Raw genomic sequence first — 25840 nt, forward strand, 5'->3', positions numbered from 1 at the left:
CAAATCTGTGCAGATGAAGTCCTTTAAAAGAGAGAGAAAACAACTCTCTCCATACTTAGAAAATCATCTCACATGTGTTTAAATCACTCTAAAAACAGCCTAGTTGACCCATGTGAAAAGAACAGGATACTTTGTCCTGGACACACTGAGCAAAAAGACATTTATTCATTCCCTAACAAAAATCAGCTCTCTACCAGGAAAAAATCAGCTGCCAGAACACACCAACCCAATAGATAAGAAATGAGGAGAGAAAAAAATGAAGATTCTGGAGGTCCATTAAAATAAACAAGCACATCCTGAAATAATTACATCCAAACAAAATTTGACAGTTGTCCACATTCTGTCCAAAATTTCCCTTTTCTCATTGTACTTCAATTCTCTGGAATCTTTGAATAAAAAAGACTTAACAGTAGGAAAATGGAGACAACTGTATTCAAACAACAATAAAAAAATAAATGCAACATTATACAAGAATGCATTTAACTTGTGGTCACCAACTTTTGAAAATCTGCAGGAAAAAAAAAGCTTTCAAGGCACATTTAAATTGTAAATGTTAAAAAATAAAAAATAACCGATCTTGAGGGTTTCTTGTACCTTTCTGAAAGAAAAATCAATCTCCCTTTTTTTGTAGGTTAAAAACTTCCTTTAACTACCGAGTGGTCTCCTCCCAAAGATAACAAAAACTTCTAATTCTGGTAAGGGAGAAGAAATGTCTATAAAAAGTTATACACTAATCCTCATCACCACCATCAAATGTTGGTGCCTGGGAACTACACGAACTATGCCTGGCATCTCACCTAGGGGCAGAAGAGGCAGACAGAGGGAGAGAGGGCTGTGTTCATTCAGCACCATTGTCCATGAATGCAGAAGCAGTCCTGTGGTGTGTGTGACACGTACTCCCACTCCGTGGCCTACCTACATTGGCTTAGAGAAGCTGAGTTTAAAACACTTTGGTGCCTGTTCCAGAGCTGCTAATTAACATCACTTAAGCAAGTCAGTCTGGTCTTTGTATTATTCTACCCAATGATACTGGAGAGAATATCACTATCAGCACAGAGAGCATATGTTACCAATAAAAATAATAATAATAATAATCAACTAATGCAAAAATGAATGCTAACTCTGTGGCAGACACTGCACTGAGTTCTTTCTCATTTACTTGTTTTAAGTATATTTTATTGACAATGAATATTACAGTTGTCTAAATTTTGTCTCTTTATCACCCTTTGCCCTGCACCACCTCCTCTTAGTTCATGTCCATGGGTTATACGTATAAGCTCTTTGGCTTCTACACTTCCTATGCTATTCTTAACCTTCCCATATCTATTTTGTACCTAACATTTATGCTTCTTCCCTGTACCTTTCCTCCATTCTCCCTGTACCTTTTCCTCCATTCTCCCACACACCCTCTCCACTGATAACCTTCCATGTGATCTCCATTTCTGTGACTCTGTCCTGTTCTGGTTGTTGGCTTACTTTTTGTTTTTGTTTTATAGGTTCACTTGATAGCTGTGAGTTTGTTGTCATTTTACTGTTTATCGTTTCTCGCCTTCATCTATTTCTTAGATAAGTCCCTTTAACACTTCATATAATAAGGGCTTGGTGATGATGAACTCCTTTAACTTGACCTTATTTGGGAAGCACTTTATCTGCCCTTCCATTCTAAATGATAGCTTCAATGAATAGAGTAATCTTGGATGTAGGTGCCTGCCTTTCATGACTTCAAATACTTCTTTCCAGCCCCTTCTTGCCTATAAAGTTTCTTTTGAGAAATCAGTTGATAGTCTCATGGGAATTCCTTTTTATGTAACTCTCTACTTTCCTCTTGCTGCTATTAATATTCTCTCCTTATTTTTAGTAGTGTGTAACTTAATTATGATGTGCCTTAGTGTGTTTCTTCTTGGATCCAATTTCTTTGGGGCTCTCTGAGCCCCCTGGATTTCCTGGAAGTCTATTTGCTTTACCAGTTTTCCTTCATTATTTGTTCAAATAAGCTTTCAATTTCTTGCTCTTCCTCTTCTCCTTTGGTACCCATATGATTCAGATGTTGGAATGTTTAAACTTGTCCCAAAGGTTCCTCAGCCTCTCCTGACCTTGAATTCCTGTTTCTTCATTCTGTTCAGGTTGGATGTTTATTTCTTCTTCTTCTTTCAAATTGTTGATTTGTGTTAGTTTCCTTCCCTACACTGTTGGTTCTCTGTATATTTTCCTTTATTTCACTTTGTATAGCTTTCATTTCTTCCTTCATTTTGTGACTGAACTGAATCATTTCTGTGAGGATCCTGATTACCAGTGTTTCGAACTCTGCATAAGATAGGTTGTCTATCTTCTCATCACTTAGTTCTTTTTCTGGAGTTTTGATCTGTTCTTTCACTTGGGCCATATTTCTTTGTCTCAGCTTACCTATTATGTTATAAGGGGTGGATGCTTAGGTATTCGCCAGGGCAAGGCAGCCCTCTCCCTCTTTGTTGTGATGTGGCACTGTCAGTCTGGAAAAATGTTTCTTTAACTCCATGGTTGTTGGATGATAATGCAATTAGATTTTATGGCAGTTCTGGTTGTTTTTTGTTTTTAAATTAGTTGATTTTTCTATGCTTATAATTTTTCTTTTTTTTTAAACTGGTGTTCAAGTACAGTTGTCTCTATTTTCCCCCAACCACTCTCCCTCGCCCCAACCATCCCCACCTCCCACCCTCAATCCTACCCGCCTTTGGTTTTGTCCATGTGTCTTTTATATGTTCCTTGATGACCCCTCCCCTATTTTCCCCCATTATCCCTCTCCCCCTTCCCCTCTGGTTACTGTCAGTTTGTTCTTTATTTCAATGTCTCTGGTTATATTTTGCATGCTTGTTTTGTTGATTAGGTTCCACTTAAAGGTGAGATCATATGGTATTTGTCTTTCACTGCCTGGCTTATTTCACTTAGCATAATGTCCTCGAGATCCATCCATGCTGTCGCAAAGGGTGGGAGTTTCTTTGTTCTTTCTACTGCATACTATTCCATTTTGTAAATGTACCACAGTTTTGTGAGTCACTCATTTAATGATGGGCACTTAGGTTCCTTCCAGCACTTGGCTATTGTACATTGTGCTGCTATGAACACTGAGGTGCATAGGTTCTTTTGAATTGGTGTTTCAGGATTCTTAGAGGATAATCCCAGCAGTGGAATTACTGGGTCAAAAGGCAGTTCCATTTTTACTTTTCTGAGGAAATTCCAGACTATTTTCCACAGTGGCTCCACCAGTCTGTGTTCCCACCAACAATGTCCTACAGTTCCCTTTTCTCTATAACCTTGCCAGCACTTGTTGTTTGTTGATTTGATGGCCATTCTGAACAGTGTGAACTGGTATCTCACTCTGGTTTTAATTTGCATCTCTCTGACGGCTAGTGATGCTGAGCATGTTTTCATGTCTCTGTATGTCCTCCCTGGAAAAGTGTCTGTTCAGGTCCTTTGCCTATTTTCTAATTCAGTTGTTTGTCTTCCTGGAGTGGAGTCATGTGAGTTCTTTATGTATTTTGGAGATGAAACCCTTGACCAATGTATCATTGGCAAATATATTTTCTCATACAGTTGGTTCCTGTTCATTTTGCTGAGGTTTTCTTTAGTCGTGCAGAAGCCTTTAAACTTTATGTAATCCCATTTGTTTATTCTTTCCTTTATGTCTCTTGCTCTAGGGGACACATCAGTGAAAATGTTGCTACATGTAATATTTGCAATTTTCCTGCTTCTGTTCTCCCCTAGGACTTCATAGTGTTGTGACTTATATTTAAGTTTTTTATCCACCCTGAGTTTATTTTTGTGTATGGTGTAAGTGGGTGGTCGAGTTTCATTTTTTTTTTTTTTGCATGTAGCTGTCCAGATCTCCCAACAGCATATGTTAGTCTATTTTTAGTCCATTTTATGGTTCTTCACCCTTTGTCAAATATTAATTGACTGTAAAGACATGGGTTTATTTCTAGGCTCTCTATTCTGTTCCATGGATCTATGTGTCTTTTCTTATGTCAGTACCAGACTGTTTTGATTACAGTGGCCTTGTAATATAGTTTAATTTCAGGTATTGTGATCCCTCCTACTTTAATCCTCTTTCTCAAAATTGTTCCAGTTATTTGAGGTCATTTATGGTTCCATATACATTTTTGAAATATTTGTTCTATATTTGTATAATGTTATTGGTATTTTAATAGGGATCGCATTGAATCTATAAATTGCTTTGGGTGGTATGGACATTTTGATTATATTAATTCTTCTAATCCATGAACAAAGCATGTGCTTCCATTTATTTGTGTCTTCCTTAATTTCTTTCTTCAGTGTAGTATAGTTTTCTGGGTACAGGTCTTTTACCTCCTTGGTAGGTTTATTCTTAGGTATTTTATTTTTTGTGTTGCTACAGCAAATGGGATTTTTTTCGCCTGATTTTTATTTCTGATATTTCAATGTTGGTGTACAAAAATACCTTTGATTTCTGAATGACTTTGTGTCCTTCTGCTTTGCCAAATTCACTTAGGTCAAGTAGTTTTTTGGTAGAGTCTATAGGGTTTTCTATGTACACTATCATGTTATCCGCAAACAATGAGTTTCACTTCTTCCTTTCCAATATGGATGCTTTTTATTTCTTTTTCTTGTCTGAACACTGTGGCTAGAACTTCCAGTACTATGTTGAATAGAAGTGGTAAAAGTGGACATCCTTGTCTTGTTCCTGATCTTAGTTGCAGGAAAGCTTTTAGTTTTTGCCCGTTGAGTATTATGTTGGCTGTAGGTTTCTCATATATGGCCTTTAGTATGTTGAGGTATGCTCCCTCTACTCCCACTTTGCTGAGTCATTTTATCATAAATGGGTACTGTACCTTATCAAATGCTTTTTCCACATCTATTGGTATGATCATGTGATTTTAGTCTTTCCTTTTGTTTATGTGACATGATTATTGATCTGTGAATATTGTACCATCCTTGCATCCGTGGGATGAATCCAATTTGATCATGGTATATGATCTTTTTAATGTATTGCTAGATGTGGTTTGCCCATATTTTATTGAGGATTTTAGTGTCTAAAGGCCAATATCAGCAATATTGGCCTGTAGTTTTCTTTCTTTGTTGTATATTTATCTGATTTTGGGATTAAGATGATGCTGGCTCCATAAAAAGAATTTGGGAGGCTTCCCACTTCTTGGATTTTTTGGAATAGTCTGAGAGGGATAGGGATTATCTCTTCCCTAAAAGTTTTGTAAAATTCTCCTAGGAAACCATCCAGTCCATCCAGTCCAGGGCTTTTATGTGCTGGGAGTTTTTTGATTACTACTTTAATTTCGTCAGCTCTTCAGGCTTTCTGCTTCTTCTTCACTCAGTTTTGGGAGATTATATTTTTCTAGAAATTTGTCCATTTTACCGAGGTTTCTGAATTTTTGGCATATAGTTGTTCATAGTCATTTCTTAAAATCCTTTTTATTTCTGTGGTATCAGTTGTAATCTCTCCTCTTTCATTTCTGATTTTGGGCCTCTCTCCTTTTTTTCTTGATGAGCCTGCTTAAAGGCTTGTCAATTTTGTTTATCTTTTCAAAGAACCAGCTCCTGGATTTATTGATCCTCAGAACTGCTCTTTTAGTCTCTATATTGTTTAATTCTGCTTTGATCTTGGTTATTTCCTTCCTTCTACTCACTCTGGGCATTGTTGTTCCTCCTCAGAACTGCTCTTTTAGTCTCTATATTGTTTAATTCTGCTTTGATCTTGGTTATTTCCTTCCTTCTACTCACTCTGGGCATTGTTGTTCCTCCAGTTCTTGTAGATGTAGGGTTAGGTCATTTATTTGAAATTTTTCTATCTTTTTTAGGTAGGACTGTTTCACTATGAACTTCCCTATCAGACTTCCTTAGCTGTGTGCCATTAGGTTTGGACTATTGTGTGTTCATTTTCATTTGTTTCCAGAAACTTTTTTATTTCTTCTTTGATATCATTCTTAACCCATTCATGGTTTAATAGCATGCTATTTAATCTCCATGAATTTGAGTGTTTTTAAGTTTTTTCCTCGAGGTTGGTTTCTAGTTTCAGGCCTTTGTGGTCTGAGAAAATGCTTGACATGATTTCAATTTTCTTGAATTTGGTAAGGCTTATTTTGTGCCCTATCATGTAGTCTATCTTGGAAAATGTTCCATCTGCATTTTTAAAAATATTTATTTTGTTTTTAGAGAGAAAGGAAGGGAAGGAGAAAGAGGGGGAGAAGAACATCAATATGTGGTTGCCTCTCGCACACCCCCCACAAGGGAACTGGCCAGCAGCCCAGGCATGTGCCCCAACTGGGAATCGAACCAGTGACCCTTGGGTTCACAGGCCCGTGCTCAATCCACTGAGGTACACCAGCCAGGGCCTCCATGTGCATTTGAAAAGAATGTGTATTTTGCTTCTTTGGGATGAAAGGTGTGTTTTATACATATATAATACGTATAATAATATACATTATATATATTTATATAAGATGTATAATATATATTATATATTTGTATAAGATGTATAATATTTATATATTTATACATCTATATTATATATTACTTTATATATAAAATAATATTATTTATATATTTTATGTGTATTGATATATATATATATATATATATATATATATATATATCAGTTAAGTTCATTTGATCTAGGGCATTGTTCAATGCTGCAATACCCTTGTTGATATTTTGTTTGGAAGATCTATCCATTTTTGACAGTGGGGTGTTAAAATCTCCTAGTATAAGTAAGTGTGTTGCTGTTTATGTCTTTCTTGAAGTCCTCCAAGATTTTCCTTATATATTTGGATGCTGCTATGTTAGGTGCATGTATGTTTATAATGTTTACGTGTTCTTAATAAATTCTTCCCTTGAGTATTATGAAGTGTCTTTCTGTGTCTCTTTTTATGCCATTTGTTTTGAAGTCTATTGTATCCGATATAAGTATTACTACCCCAGCTTTTTTTTCCTGTTCATTTGCTTGGAATATGTTTTTCCAAGCCTTCACTTTCAGTCTGTATAAGTCTTTTCTCTGGGGTGGGTCTCTTGTAGGCAGCATATATGCAGGTCATGTTTTCTTATCCATTCAGATATTCTATGTCCTTTGATTGGAGCATTTAATCCATTAACATTTAAGGTTATTATTCATAAGTACTTATTCATTTCCCTCCCCCATGTACCTGTGTTCCTCTCTTGCTCTTTTTTTCCCCCTCTTCTTAAAGCAGTCCCTTTAGTGTATTTTACTATATGCTAGTTTGGTGGAGATGTATTCTTTCAGTCTACGGGGAGGTGTATTCTCCCAGTTGTCTGAGAAACTCCTTATTTCACCTTCCATTTTAATTGAGAGCCTCACTGGGTACAGCAGTCTTGGTTGCAGGCCTTTGCTTTTCATTACTTGGAATATTTCTTGCCATTCCTTTTTGGCTTGTAGTGTTTCTGTTGAGAAATCAGCTGCTAGCCTTATCAGAGTTCCCTTGTATAATACTTCATGTTTCTCCCTTTCTGCCTTTAAGATTCTCTCTCTGACTTTAAAACTTGGCATTTTAATTATGATGTGTCTTGGAGTAGGCCTCTTTAGGTTCATCTTGATTGGGACCTTCTGTGTTTCCTGAACTTTTCCCCTCTCCAGGTTCAGGAAGTTTTCTGTCATTATTTTTTCAAACAGAGTTTCTATCCCTTGCTCCTTTTCTTCTTCTTCTTGTATTCCTAAGATTCAATGTCATTGCATTTCATAGTCTTGCAGTTCCCTTAAGCTATCTTCATATTTCCGAGTCTTTTTTTGTGCTGCTGCTCTACCTGGGTATTTCTTTCTACTTTGTCATCCAGCTCATTAATTCAGTCCTCTGTTTCATCCAGCCTGCTTATGATTCCTTCTAGTTTGGTTTTTATTTCAGAAACTGTATTCTTCATTTATTCCTGGTTCTCATTTATAGTTTCTATTTCCTTTTTCATACTGTTTCATTCCTACTCAGTTCCTTGTAGTTGTCTGTGAGTTCCTTGAGTATCCTTATCAACATTCTTTTGAATTCTATATCTGATAGTTTGCTTGCCTCCATTTCATTTAGCTCTTTTACTGGGGAGTTTTCCATTCCTTTCGACTGATGGTTCTTTCTTTGTCTCCCCATTTTAGATGACTTTTTGTTTCTGTGATTCCTGATGCTCTGCTTTGACATCTATCTTCATAAGGTGAACTTCTGTGGTAGGAGTTCTGAGGGATTCTGTGGTACAGCCTCTTTGATACCCTTGTCTTGATGCTCTGGGGTTGCCTTTCTTCCATTTCTGTGGGCTCTCATGTTGCACTAAGGCTTTACCTGTTGGTTGCTCCTTTGTTGGTAGATTCTCCCCTCTAGAGGGTTTACTGGTGTTCACAGCTCCCACCTGTCTTATATGTGATCAGGGGCAGGGCGAAGGCAAAATGTATTAAGACAGTGGAAGATTTGTTACTTTAAATTTATAGGATTTAAGGTAGAGAACAGGTAGGTGATCCTTTGGAGAAGTACAGCAATAACCATGATATTTCACCCAACCTGCCACTTTTTATAAAAGATGAAAAAGAGGTAAAACTCTTATTAGAACAGAAAAAGAATGTGAGCTAGCTTTAGAAAGCAGAGTGCTTATGCAAGTTTAGATGGTGAGATATAGTGAGTAAGGGATAGAAACCTGGCATAGTGTGTGAGAGAATAAAGTTAACTACAATAGTAATAAAGTTCATGAACATGGAGAAATGGATTAAGACCAGGGAAGGGTGTTGTGTGGGATTTGGAATAACAATAATATGATAAGAAATATATGATCTGAATAAAAAGAATAAAAAGTAAAAGACCAAGAGTGTTATTAGTGTTATTGAAATATGAGTGAAGTGAAAGAAGAAAAATTAAAATGCACCATGAAAGAGTATAAAGAAAACCAATGAAACAATGAAATCAAACAAACAAAAAACCTAAATGAAAAGATGGGAAATAAAAAAAAATAAAAATAACAAAAAATAAAATGCAAGTTCTGAAGGACAGTAAAGTGAAATTTGTCTCAGCTGTTGGTGTTAGCCTTCTGACTTCTGGATCTGTCTTTGTTCTTCTCACAGCTCCAGGTCTTATTGTCTTACACTTAAAAAAAAAAAAAATCCTCCTGCTGACTTTAAACCTGCCTAGTGGGTTTTGCTGATCTTCCTGGATACTGCAGGAAGAGGGGAGCTGGGCTCCACTTTTTTCCTTTCCTGTGGTTCTGATAGTATGGGGGCTCAGTCTGGACTTCAATATTCACAAGTGCCCAGTTTCCAGCAAAAGCCCTCAGAGCACTGTGCAGCCCACACTGTCTGCTCTATACATGTGAGCCAGACCAACGCCTCTAATCCAGCTTATTGTGCAACCCTTTGATTAGTCCATGAAGTGCACTGAGTGGGAGCAAATCGCACTCTTCCTCCTCCCTCTTTGCTGGTCTGGCTGCTGCACCTGTGCAGTCCCTTCAGGGCAGTTTAGTTCCTTTATTGAATTAAGTCTCTCTGAGCACTGCTACCTCTATGAGCCCCGGGTGTCCCCCTTTGATCAATCTGTGAGGTGCTCTGAGTGGGAGCAAATCACATCCCCCCTCCTCCCTCTTTGCTGGCCCAGCCACCACATGAGAGAGGTCCTTGCACCTCTCTGAAAGCCTTTTTTGAGCAAATTCCCCCTTGGTTGCGGACGGCCATTCCTAACAAGCTCCCAGCTTTCCACACAGACCAATTCTCTGACCAGTCCAGAGACTATCTGTGTCACAGCCAATTGTAGCCCATATATTCTCCCATCTCCAGGTGTCACCTGGCTCCCCAGTTTCTCTGGTACTGTCCCAGCCAGCGACCATAGTCCCTGCCAGGTATGCGCCAGCTGTCTCTTACTGCATCTTTATCAACCCAGTGACTTGAAACATTCAGCTCTCCCCCACTCTGGGAGGGGAGTGAGGTAGGAGGGAACTGCTAAGTTATAATCGCTAACCCAGCTCTCCAAAACTCCAGGGGCAGCCAACGTCTCTAGCGCAAGGACTGGGGACCTCCCCATCAAGCTACAAAATCTTACTGTCCTCTGCAACCTTTGGCTTCCAAACTTCCTGTCAGCTGTTGGCTGTTCACTCTGTTCTTTGGGAGATCAGTTAGGAGTCCCAGTTGGGTGAATGAGCAAATGGGTTCCAATCCCACCTACCTCACTGCCATCTTCCCCCTGCCTAAATTGGTTGTTATCCTTCTTTTGGTTGTGTGAGGAAGCTAAGCATTTCTACTTGTGCCTCCATCTTGGCCAGAACAGCTGAGTTGTTTCTCATTTAATACTCATAACAATTTTATAAGAACCAACTTGGAGGGTTTCAGTGGCTTGCCCAAGGTCCCTCACTAGTAAGTGACACTGCCCATATTCCAAACCCAGTCTCTGTGAACTCATCAGTCTGCTGTTTCTAGTATTTAATATTAATCAGGCAATAAATTAATCATTTATAACTTCTCACAATGAAGCCAACTTTGTTCCACTTCATCCTTTCTGCCATAAGCATATATTATGCTCAGTGATGTCAAGGTACTCACTGTGGACCAGCAGACTAAAAACTAAATCCATGAAAGATATGTTCTCAGTGGGAATAAAAGTCATTTGATAAAGTTCAAATATAAAAGCAATAAATGAAGGGGAGAGTAGTGGGGAGGGATGGGGACAACTGTAACTGGACAACAGTAAAAATATAAAATCTATATTTTAGAAAGCACAAAATGAATATAACATCACTAATTTCTCTTCATTATATTAGAGCCTTAGGTTGGCAAATTATGGCCATAGGAGCACATGCCTGTTTGTATAAATAAAGTTTTATTGGAACACTCATTTTCATATTTCTATGCCTGCTTTTGTGATATGATGGCAGAGTGGAATATTTATGATTTAGACTATTTGGATTGCACAACCAAAAATACTACTTGGCCTTTAACAGAAAGTTTGACCCCTATGCTAGACAATCCAACATTATATTTTGTGTAAAAAGTGTAATTTACCCTCCTATGTAAAAAGTGGCTAAATATATACCTATCACCAGTCTTAACAGCATAAAAATGTCAAAAACTTTGCTTTACCATAAAGGTTTTCCTTCTTCAACAAAGAATTGAGTTGGTCCATAGAGTTGAAGATGAGAATGGACTCTACTGATGCTCTGTATCGTCCAGAATGCTCAGTGTTGACATTCAGCCCCAGGCTTTGACTTCCTTGGCCCATCTCTATCCCTTCCAGGAGTGGAAGCTCGTGAGGAAGAAAACTGGCAACTATGCTGTGAAGGGTTGGCTCCTCAGAATCTGGATCTAATAACCAGCATGCCACCTGAAAAGATAGCAATCAGTATGGTGTTTTTTTTTTTCAAAGAAATTTCTGCATCCTTAGGTTAAAAGGGAAAAAAGAAAGCTCATTTTCACTTAATACTTTTCAGTGGTCTTCCTATGAGAACAGAAGGATAATTGTGCCAGGACTCATTTTTGGTATCAATAAGAGCAGCTGCCTTCAAAGAAGGAAAACATATAACTTTTCCATTACTGCAATGCTTCTGCTGACATAGTGCTGCAGTAGACTTAAAACCAAGTGCCTCTTGGGAACAACTAGAGTAACGTTCAATAGAGAACTGGATAAAGAAGATGTGGGACATACACATACAATGGCATACTATTCAGACATAAAGAAAGATAAAATACTGCCATTTGCAACAGCATGAATGGACTTTTAAATATTATGCTAAGTGAAATAAGTCAGTCAGAAAAAGCTAAGAAGCTTTTTCACTCATGATTTCGTACACATCACATATGATTTCGTACAATCATTCACATATGATTTCACTCATATGTGAGATGTAAAACTGAACCATAGACACAGATAACAGTATGGTGGTTACCAGTGGGAAGGGGGTTTAAGGATAAAGGGGGCCACGTATATGGTGATGGAAGATGGTTTGACTTTGTGTGGTGGGCACACAATGTGATATACTACTGATCACGTACCACGGAAATCTACACCTGAGACCTATATAACTCTTATTAACCAATGTCACCCAAATAAACTTAATTAAAAATTTATAATTAGAAAAACAAAGTGCCTCTCAACTAACTGAAACCATGTCTCTGAAAATGCAGATGGACTCTTCTCCACTAAGGCTGACGTGGGCCAAGCTACTATAATAAAGATGGACCTACATACTTTCAGGTTTGTTTAATTCTTTCAACATCGGAAGAGGTGAGACATAAATGTTTTATCATTAAAAGTTCATATCCAGAGTTTTAGAAAGCCTCTGGCTTTCCCCCCAGGATGAGGGCCTATTACCAATGATCATCCAGCTGGTCATTTGATTGTTATTTTTAGCTTCCCAATGAGACTAGATCTAGCAGAACAAAACTAGATTTAGAATAAGGAAACCTAAGCCCAGTTCATAATTCTGACAATTACTATATGGCTCAGTTACTTCTTTTGTAGGTTAAGGATATAGTTTTATAGGGGGGTAAAATATTGTGAATTATAGTAAAAAATATAAATATCATCTTTGTCCCCAGTCCCCAATGTCTAGCACAGAGCTTCCAATACCTTTGGAATTTTCTTAAGTGACAAGAAATATAGAAGTGTCTTTTGTTATATTAATAAGGTGACTTTTGGAATGCCCCTAAGTTTCCAGAAGATGGAGGGCAGAAGGGGCTAGAAAGTAAATTTATCACCAATGGGCAATGACTTTTTAAAAGATTTTATTTATTTATTTTATAGAGAAAAGGGGAAGAGAGAGAGAATAGGAGGGAGAGAAACATCAGTCAGCTGCCTGTAATGCCCCCAGCCAGGGACCTGGCCCATAACCCAGGCATGCACCCTGGAAATCGAACCAGCGACCATTCAGTTCACACGCCAGTATTCAGTCCACTGAGCCACAGCAGCCAGAGCTAGGCTGATTTACTCAATCATGCCTATGTAATGACTCCTCCTTAAAAACACAAAAGGAGGAGGTTTGGAGAGCTTTGTGGTTGGCTAACACATAGAGGTGTTGACAGAGGCCATGGGAGCTCCTGGCCCCTTCCCACATACTGCACCTACATAAGTCTTCACCTCTGTTGATTTGTATTTTTTAATATCCTTTGTAATAAACTGGTAATCTAGTCAGTAAACTGATTTCCTGAGTTTGAGCTTCTCTAGCAAATTAATCAAACTAAAGGAGGTGGAAACCTGTGATTTAGATGGTAAGTCAGAAGCACAGATAACAACCTGGGCTTGTGGCAGGCGTGTGAAGGACTGGCAAGATATCTTGTAGGACTAAGCCCTTAACTTGTGTCAGAACAGAGTGGAACTGTAGAACACTCAGCTCGTAGTCAAAGAATTGTTGGAGGTATGGGACACCTCCCCCAACCATATTTGAAACTGGTGATCAGAACTCTTTCAGGAGGTACTATAAAAGTTGGCAAGTGTTTCTTATAAAAGTAAGATTTTATAAAACAATAGCTCATCTTCTTACATCAAGTGTTCTGATTCACAATTTACAAAACAATTATGGAATATTTCAAGTAGTTTATGCAAAAGTGCTATATAACTCTGTGATGATGCTACTGTAGTTTTAATAAACTCATATTACCCATATTCTCATTTTAGATTCTATAAGATCAAAATTATGTGACAACCACCCTGGACTGGTGGCTCAGTTGGTTGGAGCATTGTCCCACACACCAAAAGGTCGCAGTTCGATCCCCGGTCAGGGTGTGTACAAGAGGCAACCTATTAATGTTTCTCTCTTATATCGATGTTTCTCTCTTTCTCTCAGTCGGTCTCCTTTCCTCTCTCTAAAATCAATAAACATATCCTCAGGTGATGGTTAAAAAATATTATGTGACAACCTTTTATATCCAATTGAGGTCAGTTTAGAAACTACATGGCATTTGGGGGGATGGAGGAAGGTAGAAGAGGGTAAAGGGGGGTAATAAGTGATGACAAAAGGAGACTTGACTTTGGGTGATGAACACACATTACAGTACAGATGATATATTACAGAACTGTACACTTGAAATCTGTATAATTTTAGTAATCAATGTCACCACAATAAATTCAATAAAAAACTTAAGAAACAACATAGCATTTATCACATGTAAACTGGGCCCGGCTTGAAGTATAGAAAATGATAGCATCTTTAGTTTATCTGACACTGCTTTTGAAAATCTTTGCCATAAAAGCTGAGGAAACTAAGAAATTAAAAATTATTGTATTAATGATTATAGTTTTAATTACAACCAAATACAGTCAGTCCTCATTTAACATTGTCCATAGTTCTTGCAACTTTAAGCAAAATGACCATAACAAAACTAATATTACCATAGGCTAATCAATATAAATATGAGTTAAGTTCCTATGATGTAGAATGATAGACATTATTTGAGGATGTGCTGTAGTATTATATCTCAACTCAATATTAATATTCCACAAAAAATATCCCTTTGTGGGCTACAATATTGTAAATAAATGTCTTCCAAAAATGCAACATAGTGTTAAGTGTATATTACAACAACATAAGTTACCCTTTCCTTAAAAACGCAGTCATCATTATGAAAAGCAGACCATACTTTGGTCCTATATAGGAAAGTTCTCAAGGGGTGAGCTAGTAAGGTGATTTGTCTCCATGCTAAATGACCCCAACTGCTATTCCTCTGGGCATCTCACAGCTATACACTTCTATTTCCTGCCTCTATTCTCAGGGATAGTTGAAACATCCTGTTATTGTATACCTAAATCAGACAGTTCTCCTTTCATTTTTTTTTTTACTGAATTTTTAACTTAAATTTTATTTTTAGAGCATCTTTAGTTTCATAGTAAAATTGAATGGTATGTACAAAGATTTCCCATATACTCTTTGCCCCTACCCCACACAACATCCTCACTATCAACAACCCATATCAGATTGAAATATTTGTTATAACTGATGAACCGACACTGACACATCATTATCACCTGAAATCCATAGTTCACATCAGGGGTTATTTTTGGTCTTACACATTCTGTGGTGTGATAAACGTGTAATAGCATGCATCCACAGAGCCTCACAGAACCCTGCGTTGTGCCTATTCATCTCCCCCTCTCCCTAACCCCTGGAAACCACTCATTTTGTTACGGTCCTTATAATTTTATCTTTTCTATATTGTTGAAATCATACAACGTATAGCCTTTTCAGATTGGCTTTTTTCACTTAGTAATATGCATTTGAGCTTCTTCCATGTCTTTGCATAGCCTGACAGCTCATTTCATTTTAGTGCTGAAAAATAATCCACTGTCTAGATGTCCCACAGTTTACTCATCCATTCACCTACTGAAGGACATCTTGGTTGCTTCCAAGATTTAGCAATTATGAATAAAGCTGCTATAAACATCCGTGTGAAGCTTTTTCTTTGGATGTGTCATTTCTAATATGCTATAAGACAGAAAACTTAGAACACACAACTAAAATAAAAATTTAAAAAATTGCTGAGGAAAAATACAAACTTTAGTGCTCGGCATTTGTGACATCTCTATTCTTAGCTACACTTGAGGCATATGGTGCCTAACTCTGTGTTCTAAGTGGGTGGGATTACTCGGGAAAGGAGTAACTACCCTATAAAATTGAAGCTGCAGGGTTGGAGGTAAATAAATATCAAGTCATTTAAAAATTAGCCCTAAATGTTAAAAAATTAAGTATGTAAAAATTAAATAAGACATAGAACCTTAGGATCTTCATAACTTTGTTCCAGGGAGATACCACAAGACAGAAGAAGAATTTTATAGCTCTGGATGAAGTCATAGATGATAACAGTACGTTCCTTATCAGATTCCTTTGGGAAGCAGGACTGAAGGTGCCACATTCTGTCCTTCACAGTCAGATTTGGATCCAAAGAGGGTGGGACCAAATTAGCACCAATTTCTTAAAAGAAATAAAAAAGTCTTAAGGTAAAAATCACATGCATTCACATGAAACAGCAATCTATAATGCAAAAACTGAAAAAGACTCAAAGTCTAGTTCCATATAACCAATAGTTCAGCATGACCTTATCCAGGTCATGTCGGCTATGTAGATAAAGCTTCACAATCCAAAAATTGTGGTTTGAATTAGGTGATTTATAATGCTTTATTTATTTAGGTGGAAGAAAATTCTAAAAATCAAGTTTTTAAAAAATAAATTTACATTTCTCAGAATGAGGAATTAAAGACAAAAAAAAGGTACCTTAAAATGAATTTTAGCCCTGGCTGGCGCAGCTCAGTGAATTGAGTGTGGGCTGTGAATCAAAGTATCGCAGGTTTGATTCCTAGTCAGGACACATGCCTGGGTTGCAGGCCATGGCCCCCAGCAACCACACATTGATGTTTCTCTCTCTCTCTCTTTCTCCCTCCCTTCCCTCTCTAAAAATAAATAAATAAAATCTTTTAAAAAATGAATTTTAAAGGAACTCCTTTTAAAGGGAGATTTAGTAGAAATATATAATATTATATCTTTAAAAAATAGTAGTTCAAGTAACTACTCACCCTAACATATTTTCCTGAAAACACTTGAAAATATTTCATGCTTACTCAGGAATAAACATTATATGGCATCCTATAAAATGTTTCCTTTTCAGTCAGCAAGGTATCCAACAACCATAATCACAAGGTATTTCCAGAATGTATCTTTTTAATTCCAAAGACTTCTCCTAGGCTGTGTGATTCAACTACTATAGATATCTTGCTCATCACTGCCTCTAGATGAGCTCTAGACCCAGTCAAAAGGAGGGAAGAAGTCTGAAAAGAAACTACTATGATCCAATCTTCAAAAACAAACCCTCAAGATGGTCAGAGAGTCCCTGATGCTCCTCTACCCACAAGAAGAAAACACAGTATTAGTAGCTACTTCCATGTGACAAGCTGGAGAGAGTAAGGGTTGCATTTCTTAAAATAGTCATTATAGTTAATATACAAAGTAATATACACACTACAGCCACTATCAAAAACTCAATTCTAAAAATAAATTCTTAGTAAATATTAAGTAATTATTCTTAACAAAGAAGTCACTACCTCACAGAGGCTACATTAAAATGATGAATTGGCCAACTGGTGATTACATACCAGAATCCTTTTGTTCCCTCTGCAATGAAATATAATAGGCTTCTCTTCCACCCCAGCACACAGCCAGTCCAATCACCAAGATATTATTACAACCTTTAACAGGCAATCCGTCATTTCTAATAGGAGTTTCCTGAGGTGACCTAACTAAGTAAATCAAAAGTGAAATAGTTAAAAATCTCTAAAAATAACACCATTAAACTGAACATTAAAACAATGATAATAATTTCATAAGCCAGGCAAGTGAGAGAAAAGTACCATATGATCTCACCTATAAGTGGAACCTAATCAAGAAAACAAACAAGGGAGCAAAATACAACCAGAGACATGGAAATAAAGAACAAACTGACAGTGTCTAAAGAAGGGGGGGGACGCAAGGGGGGAAAGAAGGGGAAGGGTCAAGTCAAAGAACATGTATAAAGGACCCTGGCCAAGGACAACAGAGGCAGGAAGAGGACTGAATGTGGGCAGAGCAGGAGAGAGCAATGGGGGGGAAATGGGGACAATGTAATTGAACAACAATAAAAAAATTAAAAAATAAAATAATGCATCTCCGATTTTACAAAGACATAGGTCAAGAGCCAATATATTTTATTTACAATTATATCCCCAGTACCTGGAAAATTACCGGCTCATACTTGTTAAATTTCAGTAAATGTTTTCATCCCTCTAACCTCTAACACATAAAATGTGCTCAATTTTATGTGTTAAATGAAAAATGGAATGTGCTAGTCAACACTGACAAGTAAAATCTTGTCATTAACACGTGTGCTTTATGAATTGAAGATCAGGCAGGTACTCAAAACTTAATGGACATTTAAGGTCTCACCTTTAGGTGGAACCTAATCAACAAAACAAACAAGCAAGCAAAATATAACCAGAAACATTGAAATTAAGAACAAACTGACAGTAACAAGAAGGGAGGTGAGAGGGGATAATGGGGAGAAAGGGGAAAAGGTTTTCAAGAACAACTATGAAGGACACATGGACAAAACCAAGGGACATGGGGCCAGGGGAAGGAGGTGGGGAAGGCTGGAGTGTGGAGGAGTTGTGGAGGAGAAATGCTGACCATTGTACTTTAACAACAATAAGAAAAAAAGTCTAAATAAAAAATAGATAAATCAATCAATAAAAAAAACTTAATGGACATACTCATTCATAAATACAGAGATTTGAGAAATCTGATCAAATGTTTGATTTCCACAACAGGTTATCAAGCTGAATACAGCTATTCCCCATGATACAGAGCACTTACTTTCATGTAATAAGACAGGAATATACATGGTATTATCTGACCAAACACTCAAAACCTGGAAGAGCTCAGTGAGGCCTGGGATATACATTTCAATATAGGATTCATGACTATCAGCAGAGGTACAAATTCCATTTGAGATAAGTACTGGAAAATGTAACTAATGTACACTAATGTACTGTATATGTAAAAATACAGTACATATCTGCTATACACTTTCGTGATTATATAAATGAATAAGGACATTATAATTTAATAGGAAATCATCATGAGCACTGATGATAAAAAACATGATATGTACAAATAAAAATGATCTCTATTCAAAATATATTTCTTAAATCTTACAATCATATTCTAGTATTTCTATATTTGTATAATAACATATAACATATATTATGTATTATGTATACACATGCAATTTTTTGAAGAAAAAGTTGTGTTTTTTTTATTTCACCCAAGGACATGCCTATTGATTTTAGAGAGAGAGAGAGGGAGAGACAGAGGAAGAGAAACACTGATTGGTTGCTTCTCATATGCATGCAACCCTGGCATGTACCCTGACTGGGAATTGAACCCATGCTTAACGGCGACCTAACAGTTTACGGGATAATGCTCCAACTAATTGAGCCACACCGGCCAGGACAAAAAGTTGTATTTAATGGTAAAGCTTGGCATGTACTAGCACCAGGCATGGCCTGGAGTTGAAGGTACAGGGACCTCCATGAAGTCTCACAATGTGAAAAGGATAAGGAAGGCAGTCATCAAAAAGAAGAGCTCTGCGGCCTTAGAGAGGGCACAGTCAAGATGGTATAGGAGAAAGAGCTGCTATTTGAGATGGGCATCCCAATGACCAAGCTGCCAAACATTGTTCCAATACATGCCCCTGAACCAACCACACCAACTGTGGTGGCCCCAGCAGCAAAAAGCTTGACCACTATGTCAATGTCCCATGAAATAACACTAATCTGAAACTTCTGACAGGTCACCTAGACTCAGGACCTGCTGTGGAAAGGCTAATTAGAGTAGACCTTTGGCCTTCTTGTAAGGAGGCAGACACAGCCTTAATATTCCAGGTACACAACAATGGATCAGAGCCAGAGGAAAGAATAGTGCTTCAGTTGTCTGCATTTTCCAGTCTCCCAGCTTGAGCTCTTGGTCTCAGTGCTCAGCTCTCCCACTCATGTGCCCTGAGATCAACCATCTCTTATACCAGATGGTAACTATTATTAATCTAGCTGTGCTGAAAAATAAGGTTGTTCTACATGTTAACCCACATAAGAGAAACTTACTAAACTTTGAATAAATTTATTACATTTAGTATCCAATACTGAAAAGTCACAGTACCATCTCAGTCCACTATTTTACATATAAATGTGAAAAAAATGTATTTCTTACCTTGCTTAAACCTACCACCAATAGTAACACTTTTAGAAGATGTTAAATTACTCTTCTTTTCACAAGCCAGTGAGATGGAAAATCGCTTTTTGCACCGCAACTCCTTAATGAATGTTTGAAAGACAGTTTGGTCACTTGCTACATCAATTATAGCCAAGCTTTCTGCACTGCATGAGGTTGGAGTTAACTGTGACCCATCTTGTGATAACAGCAGTGAAAAACTTCTGTCTCTAATAGGACTATTGTCTTTTGCATTATTTTTGTTCTCTGGACTTAAATCATGGCTTTTAACATCTGATGGTGAGCTAAATGAATAACTTTCACCAAGTTGTAAAACACCACTAGTTTTCTGAAGTTTTACAGAGGATGTTCCAAGAATACCTGGAAATGACAGCTTAGAAGCAGATGCTGGAATCGGTGTAGGAGGAATGAGTCCATTATCATCAACTGCACAACTTTCTTTACAAGGCAGGAGGGATAGGGTTTCACCATGAACAGCATTGTTCTCTGGTGCCTCGATCTCGCTTTTTACTTCAATATTAGGAGAGAATGAAGTTCCCTGCACTTGATTTGGCTCCAAATTTGAAACCACTTTTTGTTTGTCATTTAATTTTGTATTTTTTCCTTTCAAACTAGATAAGCTTATAGCCGTTAATTTTAGCTTTGCATTTTCTAGAGGACTGGACACTTTATCTAAAAGCTCTTGCAGTCCTGGACTTAAATCAAATGATGCTCCAGACCATGTGAATGAATTATTCTGTGCTGTCTGAGTTAATTTGGATTTTTGAGGATTTTCATCTTTATCTCCCCCAGTTACATCTCCTTGGGAATAATCATTACCAACTGGATCACTTAATTCTAACGCTTTAAAAGATACTATAGTATTATGTTTATCTTGGACAGGAAATATATCTACATTGTCCAAAGCTTCAACCATCTGAGCAGTGTCCATTTCTGAGAATAAAATAGACTCATCACTGAAACAAGTCAACTGTTGTTGATTATCTTGGTTTTCATACATATTTGATTTAATTGGGCCCTCTGGCTGTAGACACAGAGAATCACTGAAATGGCTTGACACTACTTCAGAAAGAAGGGGTTCTTCTGCTCCAACATCAGGTGGCCGTTCTTTTGCTAGGTAGTCTTCACTGAAACTATCAAAGAGTAAACTATTACTCAAATTCCAACTTGTGTCAGGAACTGGCAGACACTCTACTTTTATATCTGTGGGAGTTCTCTTTTGAGGGACCAGAGATATAACTGGTTTCATAGCTTCTTGTGTTTGATAACCTTCAAGAAAACTATTTAATTGGGAGTCGGTAACAGAAAATTCATTCCCTTTAAAGCAAGGGCCATTTTCCCTCAATAATATTGGAGAATGGAAAAGTGGGCTTTCCGGAGTCAGGATATCAACCGCATGTGAACCAGGGTTTTGTTTCATAGTATCTACGGCCTTTGGTTCCAAATGATCTATATTTATCACTCCTGGAGAATGTTGTTCGCTGGGAAAGGTAATGTGAATCTCATTCTGAAAAGAGCTCGAGCCTTGTTTGTCTAGACTCTTCTGCATCATCTCTGTTGCCAGGCTGGTGTCCTTTGTTCCTTGTTTGACATCTTCAGTTGCCATTTGTTGTATAACTATCTCGGACTGAGTACCCAGGTAGAAACTGTCTTCAAAATCAGAAGGAACTAACTGTAAATCAGAAGCACAATTATTTTTAGATTTGTTTGCTGCATAAGCATCTGTTTTTTCTTGTATTCTAGAGGCATTTAGAACATTCTCCTGCTGGCCTCCAGATTCACCAAATGTTCCAGCTGGTAGAGGTACTCCACTAGGTATCTCAGTGTTGCTTATATTATCTCCAGATACCTGAAGATTATTTGACTTCTTTTCCTCAGCATTCAACTTTACACTATTACATTTGATAATAGCATTTGAGTCTGTATTCATATAACGACTGACTGTATCACAAGGCATTTGTGTCTCTATTATTCGTTTCTGTTTGGTATAGTTAGTTGTCTGTTTATCAGACTGCTTCTCTGGGCACTGGTTAACTGGATGGACATCATGGTGTTTAACATAAACATTCTGGCTTTTTGAATCACATTGTATCAGCACTTGGTCTATTTTTTCTGACTCAGTAACAGCTAATCCTCTTCCATTTTCACTAACCACACTGGTGGCTTCACAAGTCCCTTTTTTACTCTGGGATCTTGTGATAATATGTTCTACAAGAATACCATTAGTTATTGTTTTTCTCCTTGAACAACTTTGTTCTGTTTGTGATGGGAATGATGCTTTGCTATGCTTTCCTTCAGCACAAAAAGATGTATTTTTAGCAAATGGTCCTGGATTTCTAAATTCCATATTCTTATCATCTGAGGTAAATGAATCTTCACAAACATGATCAGACTTAGTCTGTTTTTGTAAATCAGTTTTACACATCTCAGCGTCTTTCATAGGGCTACTGTCTCTGGATTGTTTTAGATGCTTTCTGTATTTCCAAGATTGAAAGCCTGTACTCATCTTTTCTGAACTGAAATTCACAGCTTCTTTTTTTGTTTTCTCAGATAAGATAGTCTGAAAAACTTTCTTAGTTCTTGTTTTTCCTTCATTCAAAGAGGTTTCTAGCTTCCCTTTACTTATATTCAAATAAGCCAATTCTCTTGCTCTGGAAATTGAATGTATTTGACATTCTTGATTCCCATCCTGAAACTGATAATAAAAGGAATTTGTATCTTCTCTGCTTTTACCTAAATCTTGCATTTTATTTGGTGAATCCTTAACAGAAGAATCACTCAATATTGTGTTACTTTTTTTCTTTGATGCTAATCTTTCACAAGAACCCTTAGTTTGATGTATAAATTTATGCTCCTTTACTTCTGATTCACTGCTGGTCAATGAGTGTGTATCAGAATCTAAATGAGGATGTGGATTCCACTTCACTCCCATTTCAACTAAGTCCTGCTTTAGAATTATTTTGGCTTCTTCCACTATAAGGGCTGCTGCTTCCCTTTCAGTTAAACCTCTTCTGCCAGTCACCCAAATAGTTCGCATATTCCGACGCTCTTCAGCTGCTTCTTCTTCCTCATCCACTGCCTTTCGGGCACTATGAAGAAAAGAGAAAAAGAAATAAATGAATGCCTTGATTCACCCATACAACAAATATTTGTTAAGCATCAGCTGTCCTAGGAATGGAAGAAATTGCACTAAACAAGAGGGAAATATATCTGATCTCACAGAGCTTACACTCTAGTTGAAGAAATCAGAAAACAAACAAATAGTAAAGTCTACGTCAACTGATGATAAGAGTTGTGTACAAAAATTAAACATCAGGAAGGGATGAGAGATGAAATTTTTAAATAACATAATAAGGAAAGCCTCACTAAAACAGATTTTTTAAAAGGAAAACCTAAAAAAAAGTGAGCATCATAAAACTTTCATTGTACTAGCAAAACAGAAGCAGTAATCAAAAAAACTCCTGGTACACAACAGCCCTGAACTGGATGGCTTCACTGGCAAATTTTATCAAACATTTAAGAAGAACCAACAACTATCCTTCTTAAACTATTCCAAAAAATTCAAGAAGATGGAAGACTCCCAAACTCTTTTATGAGGCCAGTCTTATCCTAATTCCAAAACACAACAAAGAAAGAAAATTACAGACCATATCTCTGATGAACATAGATGTTAAAACCCTCAACAACCTGGCTGGCGTAGCTCAGTGGATTGAGCACGGGCTGCAAACCAAAGTGTCGCAGGTTCAATTCCCAGTCAGGGTACATGCCTGGGTTGCAGGCCATGACCCCCAGCAACCACACATTGATGTTTCTCTCTCTCTTTCTCCCTCCCTTCCCTCTCTAAATAAATAAATAAATAAAATCTTAAGGAAAAAAAAAAACCCTCAACAAAATATTTGCAATCTGGATCCAGCAACACAATAAACAGATCATACACCATGATCAAGTGGGATTTATACTAGGGATGCAAGGATGGTATAACATTTGCAAATCAATAAATGGAATATATCACATAAACAAATGAAAGACAAAAGTCATACAATCATATCAATAGATGCTAAAAAAGCATTTGACAAAATCCAGCACCTATTTATGATAAAAGCACTCAGAAAAGTGGGAATAGAGGGGGCATACCTCAACATAAGAAAGGTCATATACGAGAAACCTACTGCCAACATCATAGTCCATGGGAAAAAACTAAAAGCATTACCCTTAAGATCAGGAACAAGAAAAGGTGCCTACTTTCACCTCTCTAAATCAACATAGTACTGGAAGTTCTAGCCACAGTGATTAGACAAGAAAAAGAAATAAAAGATGACCAAATTGGAAAGGAGGAAGTAAAACTATCATTATATACACAAAATGTGATAGTGCACATAGAAAACACTACAGTCTCCACCAAAAAACTACTCAGCCTAATAAGTAAATTTGGCAAAGTAGCAGGATACAAAGTTAATATTCAGAATTAATGGTGTTTGTATATACCTACAATGAAGTATCAGAAAGAGAAACTAAGAAAAAAATACCATTTACTATAGCAACAAGAAAAATAAAATACCTAGAAATAAATTTAACCAAGGAGGTAAAAGACCTATACTCAGAAAACTATAGAACACTAAAGAAAGAAATTGAGAAAGATACAAATGAGTGGAAGCATATACCATGTTCATGGATTGGAAGGATTAACATCATTAAAATGTCTATACTACCCAAAGTGATCTATAGATTCAATACAATTCCTTTTTAAATACTAATGGCATATTTCACAAATCTAGAACAAATATTCCAAAAATTTATATGGAACCAAAAAAGACCCCAAGTAGATTCAGCAATCCTGAGGAAAAGAACAAAGTTGGAGGGATCACAATACTTGATATTAAACTATACAAGGACACTGTAATCAAGACAGTCTGGTGCTGGCATAAGAACAGACTTATAGATCAATGGAAGAGAATAGAGAGCCCAGAAACAAGTCCATGTTTCTGTGGTCAATTAATATTTGACAAAGGAGGCACAGGCATACAATAGAGCAGGGGTGTCAAACTCATTTTCACTGGGGGCCATGTCAGCCTCATGGCTGCCTTCAAATGGCTGAATCTAATTTTAGGACTGTATAAATGTAACTACTCCTTAACTAGATGCAAGGAACTCAGCACTGCCACCAGGTAGAAGCAAGGCCCTGAGCCAGATAAAACAAGGTGGAGGGCCGGATTCGGCTCACGGGCCTTTTGTTTGCCACCTGTGCAATAGAGTAAAAACAGTCTCTTCAATAAACGGTGTGGGGAGAACTAGACTGGAACATGAAAAAAAAAAGAAAAGAAATTAGACCCCAACATACACCATATACCAGAATAAACTCAAAATGGATAAAGGACTTAAATATAAGTCGTGATACCATAAGACCTAGTAGAAAACATAGGCAGTAATATTTCAGACACCCCACATAGCAATATTTTGCTAACATATCTCCTGGGGCAAGGGAAATAAAGGAAAAAATAAACAAATGGGACTACATCAAATTAAAAGACTTCTGCACAGCTAAAGACATCATCATCAAAAGGAAAAGGGAACTGACCATATGGGAGAACATATTTGTCAATGATACATAGGACAAGGGTTTAATCTCAAAAACATATAAAAAACTCATATGATTCAACACCAGGAAGACAAACAACCCAATTAAAAAAAGGGCAAATGAGCTGAACAGACACTTCTCCAAGGAGGACATACAGATGGCCTAGAGACATATGGAAAGATGCTAAACAGCATTAGCCATCAGAAAAATGCAAATTAAAACCACAAAGATATTACTTCACACCTGTCAGAATGGCTATCATTAATAAATCAACAAACAACAAGTTCTGGTGAGGCTGTGGAGGAAATGGAACCCTAGTGAACTGTTGGTGGGACTAGAGACTGATGGAGCCACTGTGGAAAACAGTATGCGATTTCCTCAAAAAGTTAAAAATGGAACTGCCTTTGACCTAGCAATTCCACTGCTGAAAATGTACCCTAAGAACTTTGAATCACCAGTTCAAAAGAAACTAAGCACCCTTATGTTCAAAGCAGTGTTATTTACAATAGCTAAGTACTGGAAACAGCCTAAGCGCCC

The 25840-nt window shown here is 37.2% G+C and overlaps 1 protein-coding gene across 2 annotated transcripts in view; it reads right to left on the reverse strand.

Annotated features, from left to right (window-relative positions):
• Positions 1–25840, reverse strand: part of POLQ (DNA polymerase theta) — a 119127-nt gene that overhangs the window by 47904 nt on the left and 45383 nt on the right. For both annotated transcript variants that reach the window (XM_045852024.1, XM_045852023.1), the window contains exons 16-19: positions 19708–22817; positions 17064–17207; positions 15692–15888; positions 11069–11309 (exon numbers count right to left, since the gene is read on the reverse strand). In XM_045852024.1, the coding sequence (XP_045707980.1) occupies positions 11069–11309; positions 15692–15888; positions 17064–17207; positions 19708–22817 (3692 nt within the window). The remainder of the gene's footprint in view (positions 1–11068; positions 11310–15691; positions 15889–17063; positions 17208–19707; positions 22818–25840) is intronic.

This window comes from Phyllostomus hastatus, unplaced genomic scaffold, assembly GCF_019186645.2.
Source record: "Phyllostomus hastatus isolate PE091 unplaced genomic scaffold, TTU_PhHast_1.1 phas_contig_86, whole genome shotgun sequence".
Classification (NCBI taxonomy): domain Eukaryota; kingdom Metazoa; phylum Chordata; class Mammalia; order Chiroptera; family Phyllostomidae; genus Phyllostomus; species Phyllostomus hastatus.